This window comes from Mastigoproctus giganteus, chromosome 11 (genome assembly GCF_048544385.1).
Source record: "Mastigoproctus giganteus isolate SK-2022 chromosome 11, ASM4854438v1, whole genome shotgun sequence".
NCBI lineage: Eukaryota > Metazoa > Arthropoda > Arachnida > Uropygi > Thelyphonidae > Mastigoproctus > Mastigoproctus giganteus.
Window position 1 is genome coordinate 115,619,602 of NC_143585.1, and position 22,788 is coordinate 115,642,389.

Here is a 22,788-nt window from a genome sequence, read left to right on the forward strand (position 1 = left end):
TCCATTGATTACCACTCTCTGTCTTCTGCCACTCAACCATCCCCTTATCCATAGCAGCAATTTGCCTCCAATGCCACACTGCTCCAATTTGTGCAGCAGTCTTCCATGTGCAACAGTATCAAAAGCCTTTCTAAGATCCAAATATATAATATCAAAGTTATTCCCTGCATCCAGTTCTTTTGTGACTACATCATAGTATCCAATCAAATTGGTCAGGCAAGACCTGCCCTTAACAAAACCATGCTGCGTCTGAGCTATAACTGAATTCTTGTCTAGATGATCCTGCAGTGCTTCTTTAACCAGTGCCTCCATTAATTTACCTGGAACAGAAGTTAAACTAACAGGTCTATAATTACTTGTGTCAGCCTTTGATCCTCCTTTGTGAATTGGGGTTACATTTGCACATCTCCAGTCTATGGGCACCTCCCCTGAGTCCAAAGAAGCTCTCATAATTATGGCTAGGGGTTTGCATACTTCCTTTGCTGCCTCCTTTAATATAACTGGATAGATCCCATCCACCCCAGGTGCCTTTTTTATGTTTATCCTCAACAATCTCTCCTCCACTTTCCTCTCAGTTATTACAAAATCATCCAGCTCACTGCCAATGTTTACTTTACCTACATCATTCTCCTTCCTGAATAACTCCTCATGCGTGAATGTAGATGCAAAATACTCGTTTAGATTGTTAGCCACCTGAGCAGGATCCTCAACTGTTGAACCATCAATATCCAGTGGACCAATCTGATTCATCCCTTTCCTTTTCGAGTTCAAGTATGTAAAAAACTCTTTTCTGTTTTTCTTTGCATCCTTTGCCAAGGATTTTTCATAGTCTGCCTTTGCCTGCCTAATCTCCTTTGTGACTTGGTTACAGACCAACTTATATCTATCATAGGCTTCCATGTCACCCATTAATTTGTATGTATCCCATGCATTTTTCTTCTCTGCCACATGTCTCATTAGTTCATCTGACAACCATTTAGGCCTAAACCTTGAACAATATTTCTTAGTTGGTATGTAAAGCCTGGTAGCCTCCAAGATTAGTTCCTTGAATGCTTCCCATTTTGAGTTTGCTGTTGGTAACATCATCAGTTGGTCCCACTGTATAGAATTTAAATACTGTCTCAGACCATCATAGTCGCCTTTACGAAAACAAAAACCCTTCCCTTTACCTCTGATGGTAGTTACCTCCTTGAGTAAATCCCACTTCAACACACTGTGATCACTGCCACCTAGTGGTTCATTTATCTGCAGGTTCTTAATGCATGAAGAATCACTACTGATAATCAGATCAAGAGTATTGCTCCCTCTTGTTGCCTCACGAACATGCTGATGTAGAAAACAATCATCCAATAAATCCACAAAAGCCTTGCTAGTGTGCGAGTGACCAACCCACAAATTCCAGTCAATATCTGGGAAATTAAAGTCCCCCATTATAAGACTCTCAGATTTACTGGCCCACTCTATTTCCCTGTACAATATCTTATTATACTCATCAGAGTCATTAGGCCTATAGCACACTCCTACTCTCAATTTTGATTTCCCTATGCTTATGTCGCACCAAACTGACTCGACACTGCCCTGTCCATCGATGTCGACTGGCTTCACTTCCTTGGACTTTATGTGTTTCTTAATTAATAGCATAACCCCTCCTCCCCTCCTGTCCTGTCTATCCTTTCTATACACATTGTATTCCCCAAATTCCAGTTCCGCATTACTTATATCTGTGTGACACCACGTCTCTGATATCCCAACAATATCTGCCTTTGATGTTTTGAGCAATACCTCAAATTCATCAAATTTATTTACCAAACTCCTAGCATTGGTGTACACGCAGGTATACATGCACCTGTTTCTATTCTTAGCTACCCTAACACAACCCATGTGTTTACTTGTACCGCAATGACTACCAGCAGTCTCTGAAATATCCTGCATCTTGTTTTTCAGACTTCTGCTCATTTCAATAGAAGCAGTGCAAGAATCACTTCCACCTCTGCCAGTGGCTACTGTTAATCTATTAGTCCTTGTATCCCCCCCAACTAGCAGTTTTCCGACCCACCTAACACTGCCTCGACAGCATCAGCAAAAATTCTTGCACCCTTTCTATTTAAGTGTATCCCATCCCTGTAGAAGCAATCTCTCCTGTTAACAAGTACAGTCCAGGCTGAAAAAAATTCTACCCCTTGAGCCTTGCACAATCCCTCCAGGGCCGAATTGATCGACAAGGCTCTCATCATATACTCCCTCCTATCGTGTCTGGGCAGAATTGCAGACACTCTCAAGTTCAACCCTAATTCACGGCTTTTTTTCAACAGTGACCTGTACTTGCTAAGTAATTCCGCCGGTCTCCTACTCGAATAGTCGAGTTTACATAAGAGAACTCTTTGCATCCTTTGACAAAGAGTTTTCGTAATCTGCTTTCGCCTGCCTAACCTCCTTTGTAACTTGGTTACAGACCAGCCTATCTATCACAGGCTTCTGTGTCACATGTTAATTTATATGCATCCCATGCATTTTTCTTCTCTGCCATATGTCTAATTAGTTCATCTGACATCCATTCAGGCCTAAATCTTGAACAATATTTCTTTGTTGGTATGAAAAGCCTAGTAGCTTCCAAGATTAATTTTTTGAATGCTTCCCATTTTGAATTTGCTGTTGGTAACATCATCATCAGTTGGTTCCACCATATAGAATTTAAATACCGTCTCAGATCACTGTAGTCACCTTTACGAAAGCAAAAACTCTTTCCTTTACCCTTGATGGTAGTTACCTCTTTGGGTAAATCCCACTTCAGCACACTGTGATCACTGCCACATAGTGGTTCCTTTATCTGCAGATTTTTGATGCATGAAGAATCACTACTGATAATCAGATCAACAGTATTACTCCCTCTAGCTGGCTCCCGAACATGCTGCTGTAGAAAACAATCATCTAATAAATCCACAAAAGCCTTGCTAGTGTGCGAGTGACCACCCACAAATTGCAGTCAATCTCTGGGAAATTTAAATCCTTCATTATAAGACACTCTGATTTACTGGCCCACTCTATTTCTCTGCACAATTGCTCATTATACTCATCAGATTCATTAGGCCTATAACACACGCCTATTCTCATTTTTCCTTTCCCAATACTTATGTCACCACACCAAACGGACTCAACATTGCATTGTCCACCAACATCAATTGGATGCACTTCCTTAGATTTTATGTATTTGTTAACTAACAGCATAACCCCTCCTCCCTTTCTGTCCTGTCCTGTCTATCCTTTCTGTACACATTGTACTCTCCAAATTCCAGTTCTACACTGCTTATGTCTGTGTGATACCACTCCTCTGATATCCCAACAATATCTGCCTTTGATGTCTTGCCTTAGCACTTCAAGCTTATAGAATTTATTTACTATACTCCTAGCATTGGTGTACATGCAAGTATACATGCACCTGTTTCTACTCTTAATTACCTTAACACAGCTCATGTATTTACTTGTTCCACTATGACTCCCAGCAGTCCTGGAAATCCCCATTGCTTGCTTTCCAGGCTGCTGCTGCTCAATTGCATTTCAATCGAAGCAGTTGAAGAATTAGTTTCACTTCTGCCAGCTTCTACTGTTAATCTATTAGTCCGTGTATCCCCCCCCCCCAAGCTAGCAATTTTCCGACCCACCTAACTCTGCCTCGATAGCATCAGCAAATATTCTTGCACCCTTTCTATTTAAGTGTTTCCCACCCCTGTACAAAGGGTACTAGGAAAGTTTTGCAATATGACGCAACAATGAATCACAGGAAGCTCCTTGTTGCTGCATGTTGAGACATGTTCATACGTGCATAGTAGCCGCCGCGCCAAGTCGATGGGCTCAGTTATTCATTAGTAGTGAGAGTGTAAAGTGCTTGCGATGGCATCGTGGTCACGAAATGAGATAAGGACAGTTTTGCGGTATAATTTCGTGTGTGGTTTAACCATAGACCAGTGCTTAGAAGAAATGACTCTTGCACTAGATGTTGATTGTCCACATCGTACAACGATATTCAGGTGGTATAGAGAATTCCAAAGGGGAAATTTCACTCTGGAGGATTCTGAGAGGCCGGGAAGGCCATGAACGTCAGTTACGAAGGAAAACGTTACTGCTGTGAGGAAACTGCTTGACGAAAACAGGCGAGTGACCTACCAACAGATAGAGGATACTTTGGGCCTAAATGCACCAGCAATTCGTTCGATTCTGCAAGATCATTTGCACGTGAAGAACCTTTGTTCTCTCTGGGTGCCGCATCAACTGACTGAAGAGCAGATGACACAACGTGTGACTTGGTGCCGGGAGATGTTAAAAAAGTTTGATAAGGGACAATCTCGGTATGTGAACAACATCGTGACAGGTGACGAGACTTGGCTGTACTATTACGATCTGCCAACCAAGGCTCAAAACAAAGTTTGGGTCTTTGATGATGACGACACCCGTAATTGTCAGAAAATCCCGATCTGTAAAGAAGAAAACGATAGCTGTATTTTTCAAATCGAGTGGAATTGTGGAACGTGTCGTTTTGGACACGCAGAAGACAGTCACAGCTAAGTGGTATACTGAACAATGCCTGCCTAAAGTCATTGGATCTATGAAGAACCTGCGGCCAAAGTCAAGAATGGACACCTGGTACCTCCATCACAATAATGCTCCAGCTCACCGCGCCAAAGCCTGCACCGAATATTTGACCACGACAGGACTGAAACTACTCGAGCACCCTCCCTACAGTCCAGACCTTGCTCCCTGCGACTTTGCACTGTTCCCGCATGTGAAAATGAAGCTAAAAGGGAGGTGGTTTTCCAGTGATGAGGACCTTCTACGGGCTTGGGACAATGAGTGTGCTTTACTCCCTAGTGAAACTTGACAGAACTGGTTTAAAGATTGGTTTCGGAGGATGGAGAGGTGTATTGAATGTAGAGGAAATTACTTTGAAAAAATTAAATAAACAATGCTGTATTGCAAAACTTTCCTAGTACCCTTTGTAGAAGCAGTCTCTCCTGATAACAAGCACAGAACAGACTGAGAAAAATTCTACCCCTTGAGCCTTGCACAATCTCTCTGGTGCCGAATTGATCGACAAGGCTCTCTCATATACTCCCTGCTATCGTGTGTGGGCAGAATTGCAGACACTTTGAAATTCAACCGTAACTCATGTCTTTTTTTCAGCATTGACTTGTACTTGTTAAGTAATTCTGCCGGTCTTCTACTCTTAATATCGTTAGTATCAATGTGTACAACAATATCACCCTTTGTGCCCTTAAAAGATGATATCTGCTCTACAACATCATTAACCTTTGCTCCTGACAGACATACCCTAGTCCTGTTCCCTCTATCCTTTTTGCACAATACGTTCCCCATTTCCCTGACCAAAGAGTCACCTACAACAACTAGTTTCTTTGGGACCAGCACATTCTGCCTTGGGGGTTGCCCCTGTGTTGCGTGATGTTCAAGTGCAAGCTCTGGCATTGATATGGGCAGCTGAGAGCTTGATGGGCCCCTCAATTTAAATCCTTCGAGGGCATCCACCCTGTCCTTCAAGCTCTCATATAAGCCCATAACAATGCTGAGTTGGCACCTGATTTCCTGACACTCCTTACATTGCATGTATACACACAAAGACATTCCTTTTGGCAATATCATGTCCCATTCCTGATTGTCCACAAACATCAAACAAGCAGTGCATTTCAATAGACTGTGATTCAGAGGACAGTCGCCTCATCATTTCTCCTCTGAGCCACTGCACTTCCATTAGTTTGAGCCTTTTGCTTTGCTGCTCTGGTCTGAGTCATGATTTCTATTCAAGTTCAATAAAATTCCAATACAAAATATAACTCTAAACTTATATCCCAAGATGTCAGTGTCCTTCCATTTTGATGACCTGGCATATTTTTACAATTGTCCACACTTTTCAATTTCTTGTCTAGCGTATAAATTAGTCTATTCCACTAATAATGTAAGAACTTCATCCGAAAAATATAGCTCTGCCAATTTTTGTACACTAAGATCTGTTGTGTCCATTTTCAAACCAGTGTTCTCTTCAAAAATAAATTTTGGAGGATCTTGTGCTATCTCATTTGACAAATTATTATCATTATTTGATATAACTTGTCTGCAGAGATTTAGGATTATCTTGAGGCTGGGAGCTGGCTTCACCTTTGCTATCCTCAGTTGAATCGGTAGAAGGTTCATAATTGTCACTGTCAGAAACAGAACCGTACGGCTCGTAAAAAATCTCTTCAAATTCCGAGTCACTTATATTAGCATACAGCTCAAGCTCTTCTTTGGTCAGTGGTCTCTTATCCATGTTTTAGGTTCTTTGTTTTTTTTTTTAGAAACACATAACAAATTACTAAATACAACATACATACACTGCACAGTCTATGTCACTACTACAGATTTACGTGCAGTGCTGACTCATATACGACGAATTCTACAGGTAACAATACGTTGAGCTAACTCATAATTGGCTGTGCCGCGAGAAAGGTCAGGGAATGACCACCGCATATCCCAGGAGCAATATGGCCTTAGTTGCTAATGCTCCTAAAAAAAAAAAAATAATAAATAAGTAAATAAATAGTTGCGCTGTGAGGAATTTTCTATTACACACGCCATCTACAAGATAACTTGAGAAGTTTTTTTTTTTTACAACAATAAGCTTTTTTAATGAGTTTTGGTGATGAATATATATTATAATTTGGGTTTTGAATAATTTAACATGCCTAACTCAGATTGGAGACGCAGACCCATTCACCCAAATAAGCCATAGCAGTCAACATGTTAATATTTGTCGATTGGCTCTTGTTTTCAAATTACAGTTGGGGTCTCATATTAGCAAGTTACTCTACATTATCAACTAGGACTCTCAGCAAAATGCATGGCAACACTCATAGTTTCAGTACCACCATGCTCTTATCACGTGATAGGAACTAACTAAACCAAAGCACATTGTTTCCTTGGGAACAAAACAACTGAATCCAACTAATATGGAAACAGATGATCAAACAGAAGAAAGTGATGCATTGTTGATCCTACATGCAAAAAATGACATGGATGGTGGTTGCCCTATATTCCCAAAGGAAGATAAGCCAATGCAGGACTGGTATAAAAGTGCCTCCTCAAAGAAGCAGTCAGTTCAAGCATACAAGTCTGAAACTGAGTAATGCAAAATATAATGCAATGAAATTGCTGAGACTTGTGGAGCAATATTGACAAGCTAGGAGATCTAGTTGAATAATATCCTGTTACCTAAACCCTTGGTTGTCTCCTGCAGTAAGAAACTATACCATGGACAGACTTGGCAGAAGCACTGAATCACCTGCTCATAAGGGAGTTGCAATTATTGTTAAATCCAATATCCCATCTAGACATATTCCTCTCCAAATGAACTTAGAAATAGTGGTGGTACACAATGTTGGAATCACTTTAATCCTAGTCTCAATTTATACCTCACCAAATTTTTAGCTTGCATGTACTATCCTTAGAAATGCAATATTTCAGCTTCCACCTCCACTTAGTAATTTAAAAAATCTGAATAGCCCCAACTCATTATATGGGTTCTTCTTACCAAGATGCTAGATGTAGGCTAATAGAATCTTTACTGGACAACTACTAGCCCACTTTTCTAAACACTGGGTCTCACACCAGTATCCATTTCATCTGCTTTAGATCTGTCAATATGTGCCCCAATGGATACTGAAATTTTGTCATAATGTGGCCTCGACAATCATCTGTTTTGACAGGAGCTTAAAAATCTGTTTTGACAGGAGCTAAAAATCCATTTTTGTGACTCAATTTTAATTTAATATAACTTGTTACAAGCCTGTTCTCTCTACATCTGTGCCCATTTAAGACTGCATGCATTATGGATTACTTTCTTAAAATCCATGTAGGGAATTAAAGAAGACTGAGCCAAATGGTCAGTTTGTTTAGCTGCATGATCTCCATTTCATTTCCAAGAATACTAGTGTCTCGATATCTAGCAGAGTGTTATTTCTTTACTGTGTTTTTGACAGTGTTGAAGGCATAGTGTTTGGGGTGAGGCACCACCAGTGCTTATCCACAACTGTGCCTTTAGTACTCTTGTGAGGGAAACCGTAGTCTGTGAATGCCAGAAGTGTGTGTGTATATATATGGTTTATTTAGTTTTGTGCCGTGTTCTGTTGTTCTCCTGGCTACTTGGCTGTGGGGCCCCTGGTGGGACCCCAAGCTGCCTGTACACATCATTAGGAGGAGGTGAGCCAGATAGTAAAGATTGCTTCTCTGGCAGGTCTATGCCCGGGTCGCCTGAGCTTCCTGGATGGAAACCAGGTAATAAAAAAATAAATAATAAATAAATTAAAAAAAAAATTTGCAAAGGCAGAGGAAGGGGAGGTTCAGTCAAGTGGAAAGGGGGAATAGACAATTTTTGGGGGATGTAGTTAGAGGCATCCCCAAAGAAACAGTGGTAATGAATCCATAGGCGAGTATTGAAGGCAATGTCTTTCAAAATCAGAGAAGAAGAAAAATTGATTATTTTGAATAGCTTATACTGCAGTGAGGGAATCAGTATAAATTATGACAGGCCATAAGGAAAGATTGCAGATTTTTATGAAGACTAGCTGGATTGCTTACAGATCAGTTATCAGTATATTACATTCCAGGAGTAGTGAAATACTGTCTGAGAAGGAAGGAAAAACCACTGCTGAACCTGCATGACTGTTAGATTTTGCACCATCTGTGTATACTATAAATTTATGCGAATTTTTTGAAGTATGGAGCAGCATGCAATTGTTGGAAACTATTTCTACTCCACTGAATGAGGGAGAAGGCAAAGTCCTGTAGGTTGACTCAAGGTTTTGCCTTTCAGCTTTTCCTTACTACTGAATGCATCATGAATTGTCAAACTAATAGACCAGAATTATCTGCAAAAGGATCTAAACCTTCCAAACACTTCCTTGTTCATTTTTCAAATATACGTGGTCTCAGTGATTTCCATTTACAAGGTCAAGGTGTGTTTGTTTTGATTGTGGTCTCCAAGGTTTCCTCTATAAGCTGCAGTAGCATTTGAAAGGCAACACCAAGGCCGACAAGTGTTTGTATACAGGTGTGTAAGTATGTGTGTTGGTGGTGCCTCCGTAGCCAGGTGGACAGGAGCAGCAGTGCGTAGCACACGCTTCTTGATCAGACCGGGGTTCGAGCCCGTGACCACCAAATACGGAGGATGCGGAAAGGTCAGGAAATGACCACCGCATATCCCCGGAGCAATATGGCCTTAGTTGCTAATGCTCCTAAAAACCAAATAACAACAACGTGTATGTTGAGTGTGTCTGCACCTGGCAACTTCGCAGGAAATCCAAATTGATTTTGTGCATTCAAACCTTTGTCCAGATGGTATTTTTGGAATCTGAATACAATTAATTTCTCTAAAGTTTTTCCCAGGATTGGCAACAGAGCAATAGGTCTATAAGAGGAAGGGTTGTTTGGGGTTTTGTTATAGCTTTTAAGGAGGAGCTTCAAATGCACCTGCTTCCAGGGAAAACTCCATCAAGCAAGTATTAAGTAAATTTGAAATAATTTGAGGACAAACCCGCCAAACTCGCTTAAGAACAGCTACTTCCAACAAATCCAGACCAGGACACTTTCCATCCTTCATGGAAAGAATTGCAGTCTCAATTTCATCACATGAAAATGAATCCTCCTGACTAGAACTTTGGTATGTTAGGTGCTCCAGTTGCATAACAGTCTGAACCAAACCCTCCGGAGATGGGAGATCTTTGTGAGTAATACCATCTAAAAGAGCATTGATAGATTTGTGACAATCCAAGGTTTCTGAATTACCAAGACAGACAGAGAAGAAAAGATATTCCCAGGATGGATCTTCTCAGTAACCAATTTGTATGGTAAACCCCAAGGATAATCTTTCAAAGTCGATTGCACGAACCTAGCCCAAGCTGGTCTCTTTTTCGCGATAAATTGAATTAAAGTACCATTTTCTTTTCGATTTATAAATTTAATCTAATCTGTCAATTTCATCTCTGGGTCTATTGGCCCTCTTAGCCCTTTGAAAATTTCTTCGTGCAGCCTTTAAGTCATTTCTCAAAACAGTCAAATTTTTTGTCCACCAAGGGACATAATTTAGTGATCTGTTTTTCTTCTTAAGTGTTGCTTCGCAAATATTATGTAATATCTTTTGAACTTCAAGTTCCTGACGGGAAGCAGGAAGAGATCGTATTTGTTCTATAATTTCTGGAGAAATAAGTTCACGGACTTGAGTCAAAGGCATTCCAATCCGCATCCTTGGTTTTAAAACGTGGGAAGCCAAAAGAGCACCTAAAAGAACGGAATTTAGAATGTAGTTTAATTTCACATCTGATCACTAGAACGCCATGAAGAATGAACCCTCCAGTCGAAAATACCCTGTCCAAATGTTGAGTTGGACAAGGTAATCACAAATGATTGACCCAACGAAGAAACAAAAGTGGGCAAATGACCCAAACTATTCCACAAGGTAAGGCTCTTAGATTGAATCAATTCTTCAAGAAGTTCTCCTTTTGAATCAGAGTATGGACTGTTCCAAAGTGGTGAGTGGTGAGTTAGCATCCATCATGATAACGATCGGACAACCAACAAGTTAATCAGCACCAGCTCGATGTAATTGAGGAATGATTCAATGGACTGGTGAGGCTGGCTGCATTGAGCATACAGTGAAACAGCATAAAATTTGCCAAAAGAACCGTCCAGACAAGCACAAACCACATGTTTATTACATAAACTAGTAATTTTTTTAATCGTGATATGAGGATCTGCAACAACCAAGGCAGCCCACACTCTAGAGGCAGCAGAACCTTGGTCCCTCGCTGCATTAACAACCGAAAAGACAATCTGACAGCCAGAAGGAAGCCCCTTAACAACCTCTGAAAGAATATAATTCCTGCAGTCCCAATGGTTGAATTTTTATTTTGTACTATAATTTTGGACAGATCTCCCATAACTGCTAAAGAACATTGACAATTTAGTTGTACTGATAACAAACTCAGAATGATGAGAATAATCGGTCTGAATTCTAGGCACTTCTTGTTTGTTTGTTGTTTGGTTTTTAGGAGCATTAGCAACTAAGGCCATATTTCTCCGGGATATGCGGTGGTCATTCCCTGACCTTTCTGCATCCTCCGTATTTGGTGGTGATGGGCTTGAGCCCCTGTCTAATCAAGAAACGTGTGCTATGCTCCTGCTCCTTCCCACCTGGCTATGGAGGCACCAGCCACTTCTTGGGTTCTCACAAATTCAGGGCATTTAATATCCCTGTATGAATGATCTGATTTCCTTTTCCTCTGTTTACAATTTGGGCACACCACAGGCACGTCTCCATTTGAGCATTCCTCAGTCTGGTGCTCCAGACTACCACAATGTCCGCAGGTATTTTCAGATTGATGGCAATTTTTGGCCAAATGGCCATAGCCCAGGCACTTAAAACAGTGAGATGCTGTCGAGAAATCTTTCAAAACCATGAACGACCAGCCAATATAAACTTTACTGCTTAAGTCCAAAAGAATTTTCCTAATTATGTTTTGGCATCTCCAAGACCCAGTACATATTATTTCTATTTCTAGATTTAAATTTAAAACAAACCTTAACATCAACTCTTAAATTCTTCTTCTGATATGCCCTGCTTGGCTAAATTTTTATCATATAAATCACTTAAGAAGTGTAGATCACTTACATCTTTATGGATGTCATACACAATAAATGTGGGATTTAATTTCTTAGGGAGAAAAAATTTAAAACTTAAAAATTTAACTCTTTAAATTTGTTACAACACTTAAGTTTTTCAAGATCTTTACTAGTTGCAGTTTCAATTATTATTACCTTATCCTTTATTTTCCTTACTGATTTAATTTTTAAACACTTAAATTCTGATCTGAAACTCTTTGTAACTTCACCAGTTTTACATGAGCTGTTAGAATCAGCTTTCACTAAAATAACATGTTTGGGTTGTGTACCCTTAACACCAATGTCACTCTGTGTTTGTTTGCTGGAGTTTAAGGCAGCCACATCTGCATAGGTAGGTGCCTGAACATCCGACAGCAATTTATTTTGCTCTTTCCTTTCTTTAGTTACTAAATCCAACTTGGTTCTAAGCTTCTCATTATCCAAAATTAAATCGAAGACAAGGCTCTCCAATTATTCCAAGTTTTTGAAAGTTCAACAATCATCAAAGGAGTTACCATACTTCCTTCCTTGACTGCATCCAACATTAAATTTTAGTGCATACATATAATCCAATTTGGCAGCACTGCCAGATTGTTCCCATTCAAAAGAATAATTTACATTGTGGAGAGTTTCTGTTTTTCTCCTAGAGAGGGAATTGGTCCTCCAGCAATTTCTTGACAACCACTGAAGGTTCTTTAAAGCTGGAATCCACATAATCTGGGTCCAAATTAGGTCCCCAGTCATTTCCACAGAGGCAGATCTCTTGTCAGACATATTTATACTTGAATAACCTTATTAATATTCTTATCAACAGTTAAAAACAAGGAACAAGGTCAATTTATCAATTTACTTACACACAGTTACTGAATGATAAAGTCATTCAACCTGTAACCTTGCTGCTAACAGAGTGGATATAATGTTATCCTATGTCACAATGGAGTGTTCTTGCAACTAACACAGTGAAAACCCAACAAGGCTGTAAAACAGCAGATGTCCTTACTGCTAACACTGTGGATGCACAGTTAAATCTCCAAACCATACAGCCTTGCTGCAGACGCAGTGGACAACAGTGTATATCCCAAGTTTTAGGCAGTATCCTCACTGCTAACGCATTGGAAAGAACAAATATACATTTCAATATATAGATGCAACAAAGGGAGAAGTTTACAAATTGCAAAACACACTTAATATGTGGGAATTTAATTATACTTGGACAATTTATATCTCACTCCAGTGACACCAGAGAGCACCAAAAAAACTCTTAAAAATAAGTAAATGACAGAGGAACACCCCTGTGAAGTTTCAATCATAATCCACCAATAAGAGGCCAGGAAACAGCAGTTTTATGTCGTCTTTTCAGCTCCAAGTAATCCAAATCAAAATTGGAAGTGCCAATTGAGACAAAAACAGGAAATGTCTTATAACTCAACAAATATTAAGATTTAAATGTAGTAAAAGGTACCAGGGTCCTCAGCACACTAAAATACACCTATATCCAAGTAATAGGTGCACCTTTGTCCATTATTTTAGCAAAATACATTATTACCCAATATTATGCAGCACAGTACTGTATATACTTTAGCTATGTACAAAAGCCAAAATGGTGACCTCAGCAGTAGTTTTCCGCCATTTCACACGTAGAAAGCCATTACTATGTCATCCAAAAGTACAAAACCAACACAAGGCAGTCCAATATTCTGTATCACCTATATATTCATGTGCTTTTGCTTGATAAATCTTTGTGAATTTCATCATATGAAACTAAGCATATTTGAAGCTCCCTTTTGAACTTTGGGCTCCTTTCATTCAAGAATCTGCATTCAAAAAAGAATATTCTAATCGCTCGGCTAACATTATGCCTTCTATGCTTTTTATTGTAAAGTTTGGAAGTTTAGAATTTTCATCTATGCTGTCATCCTCTGAATTCATTTGGTTTTACCTCCGATGCCATTTGCACCAAATCCACTATGCCAGCCTCTTTTTCTACCAATAATTCTTGAACGTCTTCAGTAATCATATCTTTAATTTTTTAGGAGTATAGGTGACTAAGGCGATGTTACTCTGTGTATATTGTCTATAAATTGAATGTGTGCTGAGGTCGATTTTCTGTTTTACTGGACGAAAAACCTGAGTTTCTGGGAGAAAAAACCATGCTGCCCGAGCCAATCTAACTCAGCCACGTTTTGAAAAAGACCCATAAAAATTCCTCCCTTCATTGACAGGATTCGAACTCTGGTCTTTTCCACCCGGTGTGGGGAGGACAATTCTGTCAACTGTGCTACCCACGAGGGCTTCAGTAGTCATATCATCAAAACCCTCCCCTCCTACCGACGTAGCAAGTTCTACTATCGCACCGATTCCATTTTCTGCCGGTTTGATCATATTTCCTGAATGAACTGACTCTGGCCATACATTTTTCCACGGGCATTTAACATTGATGGTTTTACTTCTTTGAGCGATAAAGCTGTGATTCTGATACAGTCCACAATTGAGAAATGTTTCCATGCCTCCATTACTTCAATAGATTCGGAATCAATTTTTTCCAAAATCCATTGCAACAATTTTCTGATGTAATGAGTTTTAAAGGTGGATATAATGCCTTTATCTAACAGCTGAATGAAAGAAGTTGTATTAACCCAACACGACTGTGGTGGTAGGAACATAACTTCAACTTTTGGATGGCCTGGTGTGCTTTCCAATAGTAATAAAACTTTGAAATATAGATTTTTCCACAAGTTCAATAGCACAGAACGTAACACGGGAATTTCCCAACAAAATAAAATTCATGGATTCCTCAATTTTTTTTTTTTTTTTCAATTCCTACTATTAGTTCACACTCTCCCTATATATATTTATATATCTTGTTCAAATTTTCAATCGTTAATAAAATACTTTTTATTCATCCACTCAAGTTCAAATAAATTTTTTTAAACTTGTAATGGATGACACTTGATGTTAATACAGTTTTTTCAAATATTAATTAAATTTAATTAATTAATTTTTGTTTTATATGGGAGAAAAAAATTTCTCTTATATAAGATATTTAGCAGGATATAAATTTAGGAATAAAATTGAAATCAACAGGCAGTAGCTCAATCGGTAAAATGCAAGGATTTCAGTATTTTTCACGTGAAGGTGAAGAATGCGAGTTCAATTCTTGCGAAAATCAATAAATTTTTGATAAATTTTTGTTATTCATCCACTCAAGTTCAAATACATTTTTTTAAACTTGTAGTGGATGACACTTGATGTTAATACAGTTTTTTCAAATATTAATTCATTAATTAAATTTAATTAATTAATTTTAGTTTTATATGGGAGAAAAAAATTTCTCTTATATAAGATATTTAGCAGGATATAAATTTAGGAATAAATACCGTCAGTGGCGAAGCGTGTAGATCGCTGGAAAAAAATTTCTTTTTCAGATTCTTTTTTCATTCTGGGTTCTAGTCTGAGTCAAGGAGGGAACAAAATGGAAAATGAAACATGTGAATAAAAATAATAGTCCAACACCATATATAGAAAGGAAAATGGAAAATTGCAAGGAAATTCGCTTTCTATTTTGTCACTTAATATTGTGATTCTGTCATATGTATATACATATTTATATTAATTGTAATTATTTAATAAAAAGTAACTAAAATAAAATTTTTCTTTGTTGACCTAAGTAGGAATTGACTTTAAAAAATTTTTTTTTATATTACTTGTTTTGTTTAGTGAGTCAACAGCGAGGATTCAAAAAGAGTGGGATTTGTTGAAAAATTACATTCAACATAATAGCAGGGTTTCCCCTGCACAAAAGCTGAAAAATTCTCTAACCATGTTATATAAGTACTGTGTTGTTGTGCAGGATTGCTGCAATTTGTCAACTGTGTTGTGTGAGGATTCTGCAATTTCTCAATCGTGTTAGAGCAAAATCGTGTTGTAGAAGTACCGTGTTATACAGGGGTTGCCTGTATTCCCTGTATCCATTTTCAGAGGGATGTCCAAAACGACAATTTTAAAGGTAAAATCCAGGAGCCTGACTAAAGTATGTGTGAACACAGTCGTATACAGTGCAATTGCCTTTTCCACTTACAGTCTGCCGATCCCCCATGTACTTTTTCTGACAGAATCCCAATTATCAGTTGATTCAACTACTCATCTCAGTTGTCTGAATTATTCGCTGTATGATTCTTTTCGCTTCAAAGGTGGTACTTGTGCGTATGTCTGCTCTGATATTCCCTGTTAGAGACTTAGCATTTTGGAATCTCCTCTTTTCGTTATTCTTGTTTATACTCCAGCACAACCATCAGGTCAGTGGAGTTTACAATAACTCAATCAATACAAATGTATATCGTATTTAGTAGTCATGGGCTTGAACCCCGGTCTACTCAAAGAGTGTGTGCTACCGCACTCGTGCTCTTGACCGCTCGGCTACGTCAGCCTAAATTGTCTGGCTTAAAATCTTTCTACCACATTTTGTCAAATTCATCTGTTGCCTCAATCTTTCTCCCAACTCCACTTTACACTTGGAGCTCTTTGATTTCCTCTCTTTGAAACTTCACTTTCTCCAGTCAAAATTTCTTAAGAGTGAGATATTTCCTTGGTGATTTTAATGTTCACAACTCCAGCTGGCTTCTGTTTCCTAGTCATGCGGATCTAGCTGGTTGAGATGCTGAAGCTTTTGCAATTACTAGATACTTTGAACAGATTGTTCACTTACCTACCAGAATACCAGGCAATCCTAACCACACAGCCTCATCCTTTGATCACCTGTGATCCTTTTTTTTTTTTTTTTCCTTCACAAACAGCCCTTCTAAGTACATGGCCAAGGCACCTCAGATCACAACTTGGTGAGGGTCTCTTCTCCAATGGAGCCTTTTTCTCATGAGAATTCTTAACCAGGTTTTGTTTTGCATTACAAGAAGGCAAAATGAGATGATCTGCAAAATTTATTTTGTTCTTTTCCATGGTCTGATTACTGTTTCAACTCTTCTGATGTTAACATTTGCTCATATCGTGTCAATGAAATTATTCTTTTAGGAATGAAATCCTTTATTCCAAACTCCACCTTAAAATATTGTCCTTTATCTAAACCTTCGTTTTCCAGTAACTGTGTTAAGGCTGTTCAAGATAAGAATTAGTTTCATATCATAATTAGCTTGCATCCAAATCTCCAGTTTCATTTTCTGTCTACACCAAAGCTTGCAACAATTCTAAAGCAGTTATTAATCAGTCCAAGCGAGATTTTTAACAGGCTAAGATTAGAAAAGTCGCCTCTTGTTAAATGATAGTTGAGCATTCTAGTCTATTGCCAAAGCTATTGGCAGAAACGTTTGCCCATCTCAATTCCCAGCTCTGTCAAAACCAGATGGTTTTATTGCTGCTTCAGTCAAAGATATAGCTGACCTGATAGCATCCTACTTTCTTTCTAACTTGTGTATTGATGACTTTGATAAACCACCTCCTACCATTCCCAGTACACTCCATTCAATGCCTCCTGTGGTCTTCCTAATACTATGAAAGCTCCAGGTCCTGATGATATTTCTCCACTTGTTCACAAACCCTGTGCTCCTGACCTTACTCCTGTTCTCTGTTGCCTTTTTTTCACTTTCTTATTCCAAAGGTATTGTCCCTTCTGCTTGGAAATTTGCTCATATCCAGCCAGTTCCTAAAAAGGGTGATAAATTGCTCCCTTCCAATTTTCTTCCCATTGCACTTACTTTTACTATTTCTAAAGTAATGGAAAAATCAGTTAACTGCCAACTCTTAAACTATCTGGAAACTATCCATCTGATTAACAATCGCCAATATGGATTCTGTCAGTGTCGATCCACTGGTGATATTTTGGCTTATGTTTCCTGTCTATGGACAAATTCAATGGAAAAATTTGATGAAATTTAAGCAGTTGCATGTAACATTTAAAAGGTTTTTGATTGTTTTTGGCATAAAGATCTAAATAAACTTTCATCTTATGGTTTGCGAATTGTTTTTTGTAATTGGGTATCCAGTTTTCTCACTGACTGCTCTTGCTGTGGGTGATGGTAGATGACTCACTGTCTTCTAACCTCTCCACTAATTCTGGTGTTCCCCAAGGTTCAGTACTTTCTCCCTCTCTTTTCCTCTTGTATATTAATGACCTTCTTCCATTGACCAGAAATCCTATCCATAGTTTTGCTGGTGATAGCACATTGCATTCCACCTTCCAGTTTGAGAAACTTTTCCATGCACATACAGCTTCAACTTCTTGAATATCCACTACCAATTTCTTAAATGCGGATATCTCCAGGTAATTCTTCAGTGGGCAAAGATAACTTAGTTTATTTCAATCCTTATAAATCTTGGTCCTGTCTTCTCTCTTACAAAAAGGATTTTTTTGCTCCTATGCTTATCTTTGATCACACTCTGATTTCTAGACAAAATTATATATCTCTATTGGGGATTACCCTGACTTCTAATCCCTCTTGGCATAAGCACATTACAAATATTTCTTCCTATGCATCTAAAAAACTGGGTTTTCTCTTTTGCTTTACTTTTCTTCCAAACAGCTGTTCACTTTGTACAAATTGCAAATTTGTCCTACCATGGAATATTGTTCCCACATTTGTTGGTGGTGCCTCCAAAACCTCTCTCAGGATTCTAGATTCTATTCAAAAGAGCAAAGTTAGGTTAATTAATGACTCGTCTCTAACCAAGTCTTTCCACTCTGTTTCATAGATGTTCCGTTTCTGCTGCATGCCTTTTCTATTGATACTTCCATGGACACTGTTTTTCTGAATTGGCTTCTATAATTCCTGTTTTCTTTTCTAAACATGTGCTGCAACCCATCAGCATCCTTTTACTGTCCAACTTCAAACTCACACAACCACCTTTTCTGCTTCCTCATTTATTCTTTTTTTTTTTTTTTTTTTTTTTTAACTTCCATTTTCTGGAACAGTCTCCCTTCATGCATAGTTCCTGAAAACTGCAATCTGCAGAAATTCAAGTCTAATGTCAACAAGTGTCTTCTTACTAAGCACCCTAAGTTCCAATACCTCTCATGCTTGGGGTTTTCATGGGGGAGGGGGGAGGGGAAGTATGAGCAAAAAAAAAAAATAAATAAATAAAATAATAATAATAAAATAAAAAAAACTTGCTGACTACAATACATTAGAGCAGAGTTTACCAAACTTTTATACCTTACATCTCCCCACAGAATGTTTCATAAATTTTGTGCATCCACACCTTGCAGAAGTGCGAATAAATTTCATATAAAATTCCTAAAACTGCGAAGGATCTCAGAGTTTGAATTCAACAGTGTGATAACTAAACTGTCAACTAAGCCAAAGATTAAAAAAAAAAATATATCCCCAGTGGGGCATACCAGCACACTATGGGGTAATCCTGATATCTTTCTGGGAAGTGGAGTTAGCACTTAACTACACAGGAGAAAAGGTTCATTATTATTATTTTCAAAAAAAAAAAAAAAAAAAACCTTATGATCATTTACTTTTCATAAGTGGTTTTTTTTTTTTTTGGAAATCCCTTTAAGGTCTATGTACCAAGGCCAGATTTACTGGAGTGATTAGTACAGACCTCTCTGTCACAGAAAGACCTGAACCAATTTCAATTGATCCAGAGATCTCACAATCTTATTTTTGTTTGTCATCAAAAAATATGTGTACCATAGCTAACTGTCTTAAATTGGCATTGCTTGTAAGAGTCAAATTTTAGACTATATCAAAGTGTCCATTTTAAACACCTTGTCACCTTGCCGTATCCTTAGACATGGCCAAAATCTTCACCAAGCTCTTAAACAGTGACTTCTCAAACAGTGAGTTCTTAAACAGTGAGTTCTCAATATGATCATGTCCTTTTTCCTTACTGCTTTCACCTTGCTTTATCTGAAATTGTCAGAACCCTCTCTCTCACACATCAGTTGCAAAACTCATTGTCCACAACTCTTCTTTTGTCAGTGAGATGCCTTTCAGATCTTTCACTGCATCATACTATCACCCTTTCAGCATGATTTATCTAGAAATTCCTTTGTATTTATTGTACAGTCATTAATGTTGCACCTTTTCTAGCAATTGCTGATTGACAGGGGAGAATCATTCTCCATTGTCTGGAATACCAGCAAATATGCAGCGGTGTAATATGATTTAAATATTTCTATGAGAGACTCTGCTCCACCTGTTGGATAATTATCTCTTCTATAGCTTAGCAGAATAACAACATCTCATTAAGTAAGGTACATACATGAGTATTTATGCTGGAAATGTATCATAGGTTTGCAGAAAACTACCCAAAAATGTTAAATAGGTATATTATACAAAGAGATTGCCTGTGAATGTTAAATCTGCCATTATCAAGAGTTTATTGTATGTTAATCTAAACAGTAAGGTTACCAATGTTTATCTTTTGCAATTAAAAATTTTCTTAATGAAAACAACATTTTCATTTTTGTAATCCTATAAAAAATTATTTTTAAAGTTGAATAAAAAGAACATACTAGTTACAAAGCAATTTTTCCTTGTATTTAAGGGCTATGTTGTCCAGTCCTTCTATGCCAGCCTTTGCTCAGGATATTACAAGTCCTGAATCACCTGAAGCTGAAAATTATGAAGCCCTTCTAAATTTAGCTGAACGACTTGGCGAAGCTAAACCTAGAGGACTTCCTAAAGCAGGTAATTGTAAACTTTGTTTTATTGAATGATACAATGATGCATGCAGCATTGTATTTCTTAAACTGTTGGGATAATAATCTGGTAATTAACCAATTACAGCAATCAAAGCCACTTAGCTTCACTTTACTTAATCCATCCAGCATAAGATAAGAGTATTGCTATTTTAATACAAAGTTATTATGCTTAAGTGAATATCGACACTATTTAAAATAAGATGGAACTACTCTTTACCCCTATGAAATATATTAATTTAAGAAAAATATAAAATAAAATAATTTTGCAGCCTTATCATGCAAGTCTTGTACATGTTGTACATTGTGGCCAGATGTGCCGGTGTGCTAAAATACTTGCTCATAAAGAATTCGAGTGGACATTCAACTAGTATCACCTTGCCCATTTAATGTTCTGATGGGTATTTTTCCTTCTCCATCCACTCTGTGACTACATAGGTGGTGGGGGAGAGAGAACACACTTTCTGTTGGTACTAAAAATGTGTTTCATCAATCTGATCTAGCTTTGTGACATTATGTAAGAACTGGGAACTACACTCTAAGAATTAACCCATTATCTACTATTCCAGATACATTAAATTTTAATGCACCAAAATTAGAATTATAATACAAATCTTCATTATCAGAATGACTAATAATTTTCAAACACTCATTGCAAAATATCAGATACAAATCACATTAATAGATTTATGAAAAAAAATGGACCCATAATATTTCATGTGAAGATCAGTTTGAGAACTGTATCTACCAATCTAGGATTCTCATTGCTTCAGTATCAGTAATTTTATGTCGCAGCTATTCCATTCAAATGGAAGCATACTTCATCAACGAAGTGAATGCCTGAAAGAATAGTCTAGTTCTACATGTATATTGATGATATCCACTTACAGAATTTAACTTTGATATCATGACGCCTTTATCGATTCTTGGAATTTGTCAGCTGCCTGGGAGTGATTTGGTATGATTACTGGAGGGGGGGAGATACAATTTGTAGTTTTGATTCTGGATCTAAATCATGAGTGCTACTTCTGGCATATCATTAGGGACTTAGAACCTGTACCTATTTTCTTTTGCTGCAGGGTATCAACCTACTTTCTTAGAGACCAAGCCTTGTAATAGTAATAGCCATATAGTGCAACCAAGCCACAAGATTTTGCTGCACTGGCCGAAAACAACAACAACAACAAAAAAAAAAGTAGATAAGAAAATACAAATTATTTTCTTCCTTCCACGCGTAGGTAACTATCCAGTTGACCTTTGAATTTATTCAAAATGTCAGCCCAAACTACTTGCATATGTAACTGTTCCAGTACTGAATGACTCGATGGCTAAAAGAAAATTTCCTACAATCTAGTCTAAATCTCTTTCCCTGTAATTTGAATTTATCTCCCCCCCCATACTGGAATTCTCTATAACAGTGAAAATTCTACCTTCATTCATTTTACTAACTCTCTCAGAGCCTTATAAACCTCAACCAGGTCACCTCTGAGGTGCCTGGTTGCCAAGCTCTGTAGCCCACATAATTGCAGTCTTTGCCCATGTGGTCACCCTTTTGATGATCTTGTCATGCAATTTGCCTATCTTTGGACCCTTTTAAGAAGATCAGTGTCTTTTTTTGAGATGTGGGCTTACAATAGCCTTATACAGTGGGACTATGACCTCCACAGGATAATGTTTGATAAATCATCGATAGGACACAGTGGGATTTCCTAGCTGCCCATTTACACTGGAAAGAAAACTACATATCAGTCTGTATTATAACTCCCAGATCCCTTTCTTCCTCTGTTGTTTTTAATTCAACCCCACCACATGTAATTTGGTGTGGTTGCTATTCCCCAAGTGCATTACAATCTCGCATTTTTCTGCTTTAAAACATATCTGCCACTTCTCTGACCATCCTTGCAGATTGTTCAGTCATCCTGAAGGAGTGCTGCTTGGTAGTGTTCATTAACTACTCAGAAAATCTTTATGTTGTCTGCAAATTTTGACATCGAACCTTCTATCCCATCGTCGATGATGTTTATAAAAATTGGAAACAGTAGTGGTCCAAGAACTGATCCTTGGGGGCCCACTTCTGACTTTACACCAATCTGAAGAATATCAATTAATTTCAACCTCCTGCCCTGCAGCCACCCAGCAATCCATTTTAGAATTTTTCCAGTAATCCCAGTATGTTCCAGCATATATAGTAAACTCTCATGAAGGACTGACTCAAATGCTTTGCTAAAATCCAAATAAACTATGTTTAAATTTGAAAATGTTCTGTACACCCAGCTCATAAGTAACGTGTCAAAATAGGTTACTAGGTTAGCTAAACATGATTTTCCCTTAGCCAATCGCCGACCGGGCTAGCCGAGTGGGTAAAGTACCTGCCAGGCAACCCAAGGTCGCGGGTTCGATTCCCGCCTCGGGCTTGGATCAAAGTACTGCAA

The 22,788-nt window shown here is 38.1% G+C and overlaps 1 protein-coding gene across 1 annotated transcript in view; it reads left to right on the plus strand.

The window, feature by feature from the left end:
- Positions 1 to 22,788, plus strand: part of LOC150078365 (E3 ubiquitin-protein ligase RNF38-like) — a 280,964-nt gene that overhangs the window by 215,610 nt on the left and 42,566 nt on the right. The window contains exon 9 of the mRNA XM_090384822.1: positions 20,203 to 20,345. Within this exon, the coding sequence (XP_090240948.1) occupies positions 20,203 to 20,345 (143 nt within the window). The remainder of the gene's footprint in view (positions 1 to 20,202; positions 20,346 to 22,788) is intronic.